At 49.3% G+C, this 13,875-nt stretch overlaps 1 protein-coding gene across 9 annotated transcripts in view; it reads left to right on the forward strand.

Moving 5' to 3' along the window:
• Positions 1–6,348: 6,348 nt before the first annotated feature.
• LOC120897112 (homeobox protein cut) overlaps positions 6,349–13,875 on the forward strand; it is a 169,519-nt gene continuing 161,992 nt past the window's right edge. For 2 of the 9 annotated variants that reach the window (XM_040301735.1, XM_040301804.1), the window contains exons 1-2: positions 6,349–6,490; positions 7,693–8,509. In XM_040301735.1, the coding sequence (XP_040157669.1) occupies positions 8,390–8,509 (120 nt within the window). In that variant the 5' untranslated portion in view covers positions 6,349–6,490; positions 7,693–8,389. The other 7 variants (XM_040301749.1, XM_040301743.1, XM_040301768.1 and 4 more) reach the window with 7 other exon arrangements.

Raw genomic sequence — 13,875 nt, forward strand, 5'->3', positions numbered from 1 at the left:
CATCTATTGAACCCTCCTGCGCTGGCTCCTTCTCTCCTATGAGCCCGTTCCTCCCCCGTTGCCAGCCTGTAGCTGGTCAATTTCACCGGCAGGTCCCAAAAACGAAGCACCACCACACGCAGACATACATCAGGAGTCGCATTCTAGCGAACCGAACTAATGACACTATGCATCATGGTGCGCTGACATGGCACCGCGTTCACCGCCGCGTGTGAGTGTGTTGTGGCACTTTCGTAGCCGATTCGTGAAAAACGTTTCCCTGCCACTCTCGATGAACCGACAACGACAACGGCACTGTGCGCCATGCGAACCTGAACCGTGGTCGGATGGATCCGCTCGGGCAAAGGACATTAGCGCAAGAAGCAAAACGTGGCGGATCCGGAATGCAGTGCCGGAATGGAAACACCTTCTCCAGTGATGAAGTGCAGCAGCAGCAGCAGCATCAGGACGATGACATCCTCTGATGCCTTCGACCGAGGCAAAAGGACGAAAAAGAAGCGTCCGCTTTCTTCGCCACACACTCACCCGCGGGACTCGGAACATGGCCGGCTCCATCCGACATCGAAGCGGGAAGCGCTCGCGTACGGTAAGATTCGCTATTAATAGGGCGCACACACACACACAGATCGGAGAAACACGAAACTCGGTGAAAAAGAAAGCACCGGGCTTCTGAAGGGAAAGTGCAGAGAAGGGAAACACACGGACATCATTGCTACGGGAAGCTTAGGGCACGTACGGCACGGGCAACGATTGAAGCTGATTGAAGCAGAGCAGAAGAGGACCAGAGACCAGAGCCACCAGGCCACCGGGTTGGACACATGCTCGGGGAACCGAAGATAGCAAAGGATGCAAATAGATGATGTTTGATAATTATTATGTGCTCGCTTTTGCCTTTTCTTCTGCCTGTTCGTTGCCATGCAATACGCTCCTCTGCCCGTTCCTTAAGAGTGGCTTCAGCGCACGGGCAAAAAATGCAACCTTTTCTCATTTCCACCAACCAAGCGAGTTGCTGCTCTTGGGACAGGGTTCACCCGGAAGTAGAAGGAAGCTTTCTGGCGGGCTCTGATTGGAAGCTGCGCTGGCTGGATTCGGCAAAAATAGAATGCCCGCCGCTGCGAGATGCCCGCTCGCACTACAGAAAGAACAGCAAAGCAATGAACGCAACAGCAAACGACAGCAAAAGCAGCAAAAAAAAATAATGACGAAGGCAACATCAGCGCGAACACATATGGTTTTAGGTCCCGATGATGAGAATCTGATGTTGATGCGCTTCTGTCGCAGCGCTGTCACACTTGGCGCAAGCAAGCGCTGCCATCGCGCTGCCCTTCCACTCACCGTGTGCCTCACTTCCGTACGATTCAAACATGCAGATGAGACGTTTTTCCTGGCGCGAAATGTTCGCGAAAGAAGTAGGGGAAAAAACACCACGCTGGGCTCTTTTTGAGCTTTTTCAGGCAAGGAAGAAACCTCTTCCCTTTCTTTCCCACCCAGTTTTTGGGGCCGGTCTGCAAACGGTGGAGTTTTAATTTGGAATTCTGTTAAATGTGTGTTCCCTCTTCTTTCCCTGTTGGAAACTATATTTGTGGAGCGTTTTTTTGGTCGCTCTTTCTACACACACACACTAGCCGTGCGACGAGTTTAGCATTTTTATTGCCGAAAGAAAATTGATGAGAATATTCTGATGATGGGTAAATAGCGAAAGCGCTCCCCCAAATCGCGACCAGCTTCCATGATGCTTCATTTGGAGCGGAGGTAAATAACGCTAAAAAGGAAATGCACATGAACGATATTGGTGTGTGCTAGTGGTACATGTATGGTGGAACACAAGCGACAGCAAAAAACGATCATTTCAAAAGACTTCTAATGCATATCTTTGCCAGGGAGTGCAGTTTTTTTGGTGTTTTTTTTTTCGTTTTTTGAAGGACCCTGATATCCCATTTTGCAAAATACACACACACACACACACAGGCAAAGGGTAAATATAGCGAAAAAATGGTCCCTTGGTTTCGCGCATCAAATGGTTTGAATTTGCTTTTTAAACGATGTTTGTTGATACAGATTGGGGCCAGTTGCTTTTACGTCCCCATCGTGAATGGGGGATTTGTGTATGGAATTCTGCGCAGACTGTTGCCATTGTTTTTCTATCTCTAACCGGTATAAATTGTTAGAGTCATTTTTATCTTCCAATCGACACGAGTTATTCAAATTGCCCTCCAACCGTAGCCGTATCGATGGAACACAGTTTTAGCCTGTGTTTTAGAATGTTTGTGGAAATTCTGAAAACTCTCGTCCATTCTTTCCACAGCCCGGAGAAGGATGATGATGATAGTTTATTCTTGCTGGTGTTCCGCCTAGTGTTTCTAGTTTGTTCTAGCAGCACACAGATAGTAGCATCACATTCGTGCTAGTCATTCGGAAGCGCACCCGGTGAATGGCCAAAAAAAGCAGAAAAGTGTCAGACCTTCCAGCGAGTCTGCACAGCGCTGGGATGCATTCTGCAGCGAAAGATAGTAAAAAATCAAACCGATGCAAATTTTTCATCCACTCCAGCAATGTACGAGGTGACAGTATGTGAAGCATTCGCTCCATTCCACCCACCCCCCTTCGTTCCCGCTGGCTGGCCCTTGGGCGGTCATATTGAAGCGAGAAATGGGAAAGAAAAATCAGATTATCTTTGCTGACTTTGGACTGAAAAATACGGTTCCTTTGCGCCATGAATTTCCACCTCTCCAGCGCCCCTCTTGCTTTGGGTCAAGATTGAATCAGGTTGGTTCTGTTGGATGCGAGTGCAGGAACACAAAACAAATGCAGCTGCAAAAAGAAAGAAGAAAAAAAGCACCAAACAACACAAGGGGAATAGGGGGGGAAAAAGAACTGTCCATATTCCATCGCGGAATGAACTATTTTTCTCGCGTCACGAACCATTTTTGCCATTGCCAATCTGGTCGTTTTCTTTTTCGCACCATTACCGGAGTCCATACTTGTCACTGGGTGGGATCGTATTATATTCTCACCCTCGATGTGCATCCGTTTCCTGCCTGCACAGTCGTCTGCTTCACTGTACGCAAAGGTGGAGTTAGTTTAGTGTGAGTGTGCGTTTTATGTTTGATTGTACACTCCCGTGGAGGACACACATTGTGCTCAGTTAAATGGATATTTGATTGAAAGCCTCTTTTAAATAGTTTTTGCTTGTATTCAATGTATTTAAAAGAGAAACCCGTATCAAATAGAATAACGTTTAATAAAACTGTAACCAATTTGTAGCACAATTATTCCCCACTTTCGCAAATGTCTAAGTGTGTCATCTCATGCTTTAATGCTTCCACACGCAAGGGATGAGTAAGAAAGCGTTCTATCGCAAGCGAACTTTACACGAACGGCTTCGAGTAATAAATGATGAAAAAAGCTTCTCATCTTCCCCTTGCGCCGTACGCACGGTTTCAGCTCCGGTTCACTTCCGGTTCACCAATCCAATCCATCCAACCTACCCACTCGAGCCACCCACCCACCACTAATAATGTACGTAATGCATTTTTGCACCGAAGCGGACCAAAAATAATACAAAAAAAAAAAACAAAACGAGAAGGATAAAACATGAACCTGGTCGAAGATGAAGGCATCCTCCCTCATGCAAGGATCCTCCGCAAGGATATCGATTGCATTTTCCGCTGAAGCTCTGTGCGCTTTCTTACTCTTTCACTGTGTGTAGCTCTCGCTCCCTCTCTCTCTTGCTTGCTCTCTTTCTCACATTCATACATTTGGCTTATCAATCTCGCTTGCGAATCATTCGTTCATTTCATCCCCTGCACGCCGGGGCCCACTCGTTTGCACACGTCTTCGACCCCAAAAATACCAATTGCACCTATGACGGTACAAAGGACAGAAGCATGTGGAACTACTGGAGGTGTGTGGGGAAATAAATTCTGATTTCCGAGGAATCCGGTAAAATATTAAAGCTTCCCATCACTCTCGCTCCACCGCCCATGCGTCCTTTTTCTGCGAAAGCTCTGATTTATCCTTCCGGCCGGCCGAGAGTGGCATCATGGGGATGGATTTCTTTTTTCCGCTGCTCTCATTTTTTGCTGAACCATGCCCCAAACCCAACCAACGCAGCAGCCGACACCACGGGATATCCAATCGAAGGTGTCAGTGTGTGCCTGTATTTGTCCTCTATAGAAGTTTTGCTCCGGAAGAGAGGGTAGACACTGATGAAAGGATGCAGACGATCTAAGAATGAAGCTGCATGCATGTCTTCTTCGCTTGGGATTTCCCCAACTCTCCTCACCCTCTCGGCTCGCTAGTGCAATCGTTCGCTGTTGGTGTGCGAACGAGTGCTCGACGAAAACGCTGGGAGAATAGAAGAAGCGGTACATATTTATCTGCACGGAAGATCCATTTCTTCCCCTCTAAGCGCTGCCTCTTACCCTCTCTCTCTCTCTCTTGCGTCTCCCAAGTGGATGGGAAAAATTGCACACGAATCTTTTGCAATCACTCCCCCTCCTCTCCCACACACACCCACCCCCTTTCGGATCAGGTCCTCTGTCCCGTTCGCTCGTGGCGCTATGTGGCCGCGAACGGTGCATGTGTTGTTGCATTCCGTTGCCTAGTTTAAAAATGCTGCTGCTGCCGGTGTATTTGTAAGGATGGCGAATCGATGCAGGCGCTCCTGCCGAACGGCCGAAGAAATAGCGGACCCACCCGTCCACCCGTGTGGGTGGGATGGGTGGGTGGGCGAGAGCGAGATCGCATCGGTGCACCAGAAAGAGCGCGAAAAACACACACAAACGCGCGCCCGGAGTCGATGGAGGTCGATGAAGAACGAGAAGCTTTGGCACTAAGCAGAACTGTTGGGGCTATTTTTTACTTCTTTCTGTTTGCCACGGCCCGAACTGCAATAAGGATGCTCGTGAGCGGAAGAAAAAACAGCGCAAAAAACAAATCAGCAAAGCACGACTACTTCTCCTTCACCACGGTTGGAGCAGCGTCCAACGTAGTAAGTAAGAGCGAGAGAGAGAGAGAGCGCGCAAAACCGAGAGTCGAGCTTCTCGTCGGGGCGCGAGATGAGAGAACGCCGTTTCTTGCCCCGTTTGTCGTCGAGCACGGTTTTGGTGGATCTTTGGAGCACGGTAGCGAAGGGAGCGGGGGATACATGGTGACATATGCGACATAAAAGCACGGCCGTCGTCGTCGTCGTTAGTGTAACTGAGCCCCGTACGCGGCAGCGCCTCCGAAAGCGACTCCTCACCGGCCCAAGGTGCTGCGAAATGGATCAGTGTGCAGAGGGATTTGTGGACGAGGCGAGTGAGAAGGAGAGTGAGAGAGAGGGAGAGAGCGTGAGAGCGGGGCACACACATATTGGTGGTGGCCCTAAAAACGTCACCCGAAAAGGGGTTGCGAGCACGAGCGGGGATTGAGAAATGGTCGCGATGGCGCGCGCGGAATCGCGGCCAAATCGTGTATTGAAAAGGCGTGGCTAATCGACTCTATTAGTATAAGTGTCGATTCCGAACCTATACACACACGCACATATACATCTATGTATGGGATGATTCTCCCAATTCTCGTAAAAATGTGATCCGCTGCTCTTGTGCGCGCGGACCAGTTTTTTTGTTGTTGTATTTCTTTGATCGGTTCAGAGCGATTTGAACCGTTGACCGTCGAACTTCCCCTAATAGCTTATGAATTATCGAAAGTTTATGGTTAAAAAAGTACTTTTAGTGTGATTTTTGTTACTTTTGACATTTTCAAACTGCATGTAGCCTTCAATACAAAAGCAGTATGAGCCATTTTTAAATGAAGCTCAATCAAAGAAATCAATAATAAAAATACATATCACTCGCACATGTTCATATGGAGCCGAAGTCGATGTTTACAGCAAGCAAAACAGAATGATAAAATGATACGCTTCACGGAGGGGAAAACGGCATAAACACACACTCACTTCGCTCACCCGTCGCCTGCCGAGCGATTGGTGAGATTTCTGAGCTCTCACTGCTCACTGCCTAGGGTGCTCCGTTCTCACTACCGCAGAGCGTGTTTTTGCTGCAATCTCCCACCGACTGAACGCTCACGGCTCAAAACGCGTGTGTTTACCGCTCCTCGCCGTGCGCTTCAGCCACCGCGCACACCCCCTGCTCTTCTGCTTGTTTGTTTGTTTGTTGTGAAAACTATGCTGCTGAGTGTCGCTCGCTCGGTCACTCACTTTCTCACCCTGCCGTCACGGCGCGCGAGAGGGTGCGATTTTGCTCGCGTGCGAAAACGAGACCACCAGCGGGTGCGGCCGTCGCACGAGGCAAAACAAAGCGGATTGGGCTGAATGGGATTTACGCTGAATTTTAGTCTATCTGGAATTTTATACCTGAAAACATCGTTTGCGACCAGGGGCTTTCGATGCGTGCTCGCCGACGCCGCTAGCGCCCGCTTTTACGAGACGATTTTCGAGACGACATCGACGACATCGACGTTCGTTCGTTCGTGCGTGCGTGCGTGCGTGCGTGGGATAAGAATATTTTTGTTTTTTCGTTGTTGATGGTTACTTTTTTTTTTTTGACGTTTCGTTTCGTTTGTCCCGGTTTTGGCGCCCGTTTGCGGTTTTGCGATCCCCGTTTGCGTCCGTCCGTACCGGCGCCACCCAAAACGGGACAGGTGCCGATCGGGCTGATGATGATCCTGTGGCGCGCGATCGATACACTAAGGCAGAGCGAGTGCGTTCGCGTGGTGTGTGTGTCTGTGTGTGCGAGTGTGTGTGTATTTCGCGACACGATCGAGACCGTTATCGGGTGTCTGTGTGACTGTGTGCTATTGCAATTGAACCCCAGTGCCATGGTGTGAAAAGAATTGCATTTCCGCAATATTTTGTTTGTTTTTTTCTGTTTATTTTCATCGAGTGACCTGACACCAAACCGACTTTCGCACCGTGATCCGCACCCTTATCATACTTGCATACACACATACACACATACAGCCACCCACTCAAGCAAATACACACATACATACACACACACACATACACCCGCAATTGCACATTGAAGTGAGCCGTAATTCGGTGTGACAGCGCAAGCGATGCAATGAAAATGACTATGAAATCAACCCGATCAAAGCGCATCCAGCATGATTAGTGTTCAAATTAAATCGAGACGCCGACGAAAACAAGATTCCCCCACAATCCACCCCCTTCCTCACTCCCTCCACCCACTCCAAACCATCACACTACAAAGTGATCGACATACAGTTGGTGCAGTTTTACGATTCCCGCTGCCCAGAAATCCATGCTATAAGATGTTTCGCTAATGCTTCTCGTCGGGGTTGTATTTATTTTGTTTTTAATTTGCTGTTGCGGTTTTTTTAATTGCACCTGAACTGGCGCTCAACACTGTTGCCCCGTTGTGGTCGGTGAATCGCACAATCACAACCATCCATAAAGCCATAAAAATCGATCGGAAATGCATGCAATAAATGGCCGCAAAGCAGCAAACGATCAACGCGAACGAAACACTATTGAAGAGCGCCAGCCAATATTATATATTCACCGATATGCGTTTGACTTTTGGGTTTTGCACATTTAATTCGATCATGAGCTGTGTGACCGGTTGTCATAATCATGCATGCAAACGGTCCCAAACAGCAAGCAAGCCATAAAACGCCAATTAATAGAGATTTGACTCAAAACAACTTTTTCGATTCCTTCTGCAGCCCCGATTCGCAGTTCGATGTAGTTTTATTGTAGGGTTTGATTTGATTTTGTGTGCATTTGAATGCAGTTTCGGCAAAGTGTGACAAACAACAGTGACAAGTGACCGACCCTGACGGAGCAGATCGATGGTTCAGTGCTTGCCGCCAATACTCGAAGGTATTGTGGTTCGCGACCGATGAGTGTGGCCGTGGCCGGTGGAATGCATCCGATCCAAGGGGAAGCAAAAACAGCACAACTCCCCATAACCATGTAAAGGTGTGTGTGTGTGCGTTTTGGAAGAAAAGTTGCAAATATCACAGCAAACAAAACAGTGCATTTAGTGATGAAAAGAAAAAGATCGTGCTTTTGGTGATTGAGGCGAGGCGAACAAGCCGCATCCAGCAGTGAAACACCGAACGAAGAAGCTCAAGTGTGAAGCTGTGTGTATGTGTTTGTCGTGCATGCGTGTGCATCATCGTGAGGTGTGTGTGTGGTAGAAGAAAGAAAAGAAAACAAAACAAACAGTTGCACCAGATTCGGGGCTAGAGCGTGGCATCAAACACGGCTTCCCTCACGAACGCAGTAACACCCGGTGCGGAGGGAGCAGAAGCAGGCGGAGGAGGAGAAGGAGGAGGCATCAAGCAGGTGGCCACGACTTCCACTTCCGCTTCCACCGTGGTGGCCCCTCCCGTCGCTGCCCCCACCACTGGCCACCGAATGCAGCCGACCATTCCGCAGAGCACGGGAGGCAGTGATATGGACCTCCCTGCCGTCCAGCCTATGGATTGGTTGTTCAAAAAGGAGCGCATCTATCTGCTAGCACAGTTTTGGCAACAGGTAAGCAAGCAAATGCCCCCCCTCTTTCGCCCAGAAAACTCGCACCAGCGCGTTCCCAGGTCGGTCTATCCCCTTTAAGCAGGCGTCAATGTAGCTGCGAATGGGGCGCCCTGTTTGGTTGCGTGCGAGCGCCATCTTTCGGTAGATTCGGTTGCGTATCCTTACGCGCCCAGTTTGTTGACCCCTTTTTCCCGGCCCGCCACTGTGCCACGGGGGCCCGTGCCAGTGGGTCGTTCCGCTTTAATTTGGTTTCATTTAAAATTGATAATTTGGCCCGACGACGACGACGACGATGATGACGGCAGTGCGAGCCGGCAGACAGTGGCGATGATTATGGTGACATTGCCTTCTTGAGATGCTGTGCTGTGTCGTCGATTGTCCTTGACCACATTCCAGGGTGAGGTGGAAAACAACAAAAACAAAAAAGGAAAATTGTAGCATCGTTTCTGGATCGGCCTACAGCGATGAGTACGCGAACGAGCTGCCGCCAGCTTTGACGCGTCGTGTATTGTGATACATTTTCCGGCCTGAACCCTTTTGTCGCCCTCACCAACCGTTCCTCTGGTTCCACCGATGGTGGTGGGTGGCCAATGGCGAACCCTTGCGAACTTTTCAATCCCCTTGTCTCTCTCCTCCTTGCCACTCATCCGGCAACAGGAAATCGGAGGCTCAACAGCACGCTGTAATACCACAAAGCCCGGATTGCGGAATAGACACACTCGGATGATGGGCCAACAGCGGCGACAATCAACAGCATGATGGTGCTCCGATCCGATGGGCGGCTGGGGGGGGCGAATTCGGTGGCCGGTCTGGACCGAGCGTCGAATTTAAGTGTTTACACTTTGGTGAAGTGTGCTGCTGCTGCTGCTGCGAACTTCTCTTCCCTTTGGTCGTTTTTCAAACGCGGAAGTGATGGAATGGGAATTTGGGGCCTCGTTGATATCGAAAATTAACCCTTCCGTTGCTTGCTTGTTGTACGGTGGTGCGATTTTTCGATGCTGCCTGATGATGAATTGTTACAATTGTTGGACACAAAACTTTGGCTATTTGACTATTTGTTATGCCAGATGATTGTTGTTCCATTTTGCTTCGGCGAAACTGAAGAGTGCTCTATGAATCATGCTTTGATTTACTGCTTCCATTTTTAAATTGAAAACAATTCTACCATGTTCTTCTATGGCAAAACCCACCACCTCATAACCGGAAGTGAAGAAAATTGTGCAACACACTTGCAAAACACCAACACTGCACCACTGTTTCGCAAGCGCAAAAACACCGACGGCAATTTGCACAACACGTCGCCACACGCGTTCCTGCTTGAGAGCCGCTCGCAATTCGAGTCGTACTTCGTGCATTTTCTTTCGCCTTCAAAATCTACGACATGTGTTTGTTTACGGTGATAGTTTCTTTTAACAAATCGCTCATCTAGAACACGGCAGGGCAGAGGAACGCACCCTACATCGAACATCGATACGTGTTTAAAGTAATATGCGTACTCGTGCAGCCGTGCAGCCGTGCAGGTTCGGTTCGATGGCTGCTTGCAAGGATGAAAACGCAAGCCGACTCATAGCAACAAGATAACTAAAGTGTTTCCCTATGTGTGTGTGTGTGTGTGTGTGATGTTGTGCGTGTGTTTATGTGTGTAAGTGCTTCCTCATGGCAGTGTGGTTTGCGTGTGCCTAATTTATGCTTCAGAACACGGCGGTAGCAGGCACAAGTATTCGCCTGTTTTTTTTATTCCCCGGGAGCAGTTATTAGCACGGGCCGGTTGGTCAGCCCGTTTTGGGGATGCATTTTTCGTGGTCGATTGAGTTTTTCCCCTGTTTTTTTTTTTTCGGATGAGCTGACCGTTTCGAGATGATGCGTGTTTACTGTTTCATCCCATCCCACGCCCGATTGCGTGCGATTCCCGTGCGAGTGAATCTCATTTCGTACGTTCGATTGATGCTGTCAATCGGATTCCGCTCTTCCAAAAATCACTTGTGTGTCCTTTTGTGTTCTTCTGTCGTGCTGCTGCTACGGTCAGCCACGAGGGAGAGACTGGCTCTGTGCCGGAAGTTGTAATTACAGCTCATCGACGGAATGCCATCCAAACGGGACGGGGAAGAAAAATTGGTGCTAGGAGTTCTCGGTGCTTTGGTGCGCTAGTTCGGACATCAATCGAGGGAACTATTTCTGTCCCGGGATTGTTCCGAAACCGCCCGCGATTGATGGATGCAGTGAAAGGGAATGGAACACAAATTAGTACCAATATGGGTGCGTGAATGTGTGTGCGTAGGAGAGGCTGCATGTTCTGAGTCTTTTTCCGGTTCAGAAACCAAACCGACCCGGCAAACGGCAAGTGATGCTCCCGAACTCCATTGATCATTCTGTGTGTGCCGTGTAAGTGTCGTGACGTGAACGTGAATGGCCGATGGCAGAATGGGATGGATGTTTTTTTTTTTTGGGGAAGATTGAAACACTTCTCGGCCCGGTTCGTCATTAATAAATAATCAAATTCTCGTTAGGCGACGCCTTTCGTCTCCTTATGGGACCGGCTGGGAATCAAACGCAAAGTTCGATCATCATTGGACGGGCAAAATTGTGATTTAGCAATCACGATCGAGAAGCCTAATTGGCCATCGATTACTATTGATGTGTGTAAAAATTTGTACGTATAATTTTTCTTCACGAAATTCATTTCTTTCATTTGTTTTGGACGACTCTTCCTGTTTTGTGGGAAATGAAGCGGTAAAGAAACCGCTTGGAAGTCTCTAAAGACCCTTTCAACCGGCCAACGAGCCTCAGCCACTGAAAAACCCAACACACTTGCACAACCAACTCAGTTTATCTGCTTTTCTTTCACTCAATTTCACTTCGTTTTCTCGTATTTTATCTCTTTAGCTGGCAATGTGCGTCCTTCTTCTCTCTCTCTCTCTCTCTCTCTCATTCAAAAACATTACACACCATCCCAACCGGTATTGAGGCGAAACCATAAATTGATTAATCTATCGACATTTGTTTCAAAAGATATGCTTTTGATGCCTTTCCTCCGGCTTAATGGGACCGTCGATCGGCAAATTGCACCCGGGAAAAAGGGGAAAAAAGCAACACCACAACGACCCATTGCTTCTGTGTGCGTGTGTGTTGGTGTTGCAAATAATCTCACCAAGTGCCATAATCTTGATTCCATCGCAGTGCTTCGAACGCATCGGGGTGGCCAACGACGATTGTTCAGCCGCAGCCCCGCCGAACGATCTGATAACAGCTGAACCTGCAGCGTATGCATCATTTCGGAATGAATGCAAAATGACAAACGCACACACACACACACACACACACCCAAGTGCACATTGCACACACACACACGTACACACGCCGCACAGAAAAGCGCGAAAAGCGAAAAGACAAAAAATAATCATCATTATCTTGCATCCCTTGGCGATTTGGTTTCGCAGTTTCGCTCCTCATCTCGCATTGGTTCAGCCTCTCCACCGGGGACTCGGACACGATCTGACCACCCACCCTCCCCACGCACCACCCTTCGCCGCGCTGCGCTTGCCGTTGGGAAATGTATTGGTAATCATCATTATTTATTATTGAAATTGATACGATTTTAATAACACGTTACCCACCGTGCAGCGGACGGTCGAACGGCTAGAACGGAACACGGACCCGGCGATCGAGGGTGGTGTCTTTGTAGAGTGTGTGTGTTTGTGTGAAGAGTGAACGCTCGCTAACGAATTCTTGTTTTCCGGTCCGTCCTCGTCATCGTCGTCGGGATCGATGCCGGTGCAGCCAAGAGCGAGAGAGGGAGAGATCCGGATTCGTCGAACGAGAAATCACCATCGATTGAAGTGGCTTCGATCACATTAAAACCGGGGCCCCGGCCACAAACGGGCCCATTCCGGCACGCAGATGATGATGAACGATTGATGGGAGCGAACGGAAAAAGGGGGGAGTCTCAAGCGAGAGAGAGAGAGCCAAGGAGCAAGTATGAACGATCAAAGATGATGGATATCGCCCGAAGGCCCGCCAAGGACCTGGACCTCGGTACGGCCGGCTTGAAATAAAATAAATAGACGCTCATTTGTTGCTGCCAATCGCTCCGCTTTGTACCGCGCGAGATGCGCATTCCGTCGATCATTTGCCGACACGATCGATTAAAGAAAGAAAGAGCGGCGGGCAGGACCGCAAGGAACAGGCGGAACACAAAATGGGGGTAGCGCATGGTCTGCTTTTTTTCCTGCTGCTGCTTCCATCGCTTCCTTTCGCGAACAGCAGAATGCGGGCCCTGTATTTGCGGTTTCCACCATCCGCTGTCCAACCCGGCAAGGGTTGGCTGTCGATATCCTGAGGGGATAATTGGATAATGCACACACACACACTCGCAAGCACAGATGCCATCATCAGCGCGCACCATCTCGGGGTCCACTCTCCGGTCTCTTTATGATGGAAAATTGCCGATTTATGGAGACTGGGTGGTGTCGAATTCTGCGCAAAATGTTCACCGCGACCCGTTTGGCGCCGTTGGTGCTATAAAGCAGAAATGCAAAACTGCAACCGATACAACGAGGACAGCAGCGTCACGGTCGTCGGGGCCACGGCTGCGTCCAGTTTCGGGCCGCTGATGGGATGCCGTTTGGGTTGCCGGCGGTTATGATTAAGAGCAATTAGAACCAATCGACAAGTTAATTACTTTTCATTTGAATTCTACCATCGACCGATCGTGTGTGTGTGTGTGTGTCGGTCTAACGCGCCCCCGTGCCCCGTGTCAGTTGCGTTCGTGTGAAAACATTTTAAGCTACGATTGCTAGTGTGATCATGATCGCGAGCGCTCCGGCGATACGGTTCGGTATTGCCGTTGTACTTTTGCCCATAAATAATGCCTCCAATAGTGAGTGTCAGTGTCAGTGCATGGGCAGAGGGCGATAGAGAAGCGACACAGCAACGTGAACGATGACCAGTTCGATTCGATTGCCGGCCCTCGCTAGACACACATTTTACTTGTGGCTAATTAAGCGCTGTCAGTGAGTGATCGGACGAAGACGGCAGACGCGCAGGATATTGAGTGGAATTCCATTAATAAAACCGATTCCATTCCAATGCTCTCCGGCGTTTGGTGCCTATTCCTGCTGTTGGCCTAACAAGACCTCCAGGGTGCATTCTGCTTCTACTGCAATGTCGAACCAAATCTGTATCTGCTGTTTCGGCCACATTTTCAAGCGGCAGTTCCGGTAGCCACACACGCTGTGAGCGCGCGCGCCACACATTCAACTTCACGCCATCCATCGAAACACGTGTTGTTCTGTGTAGCGTCTGCCTAAAACACGCAACTCGCTCGACGATCGCCGAGTGTGGGGGAAGGGTGGATCCACTGGAGCGCA

Source organism: Anopheles arabiensis, chromosome 2 (genome assembly GCF_016920715.1).
Source record: "Anopheles arabiensis isolate DONGOLA chromosome 2, AaraD3, whole genome shotgun sequence".
Taxonomy (NCBI): Eukaryota; Metazoa; Arthropoda; class Insecta; order Diptera; family Culicidae; genus Anopheles; species Anopheles arabiensis.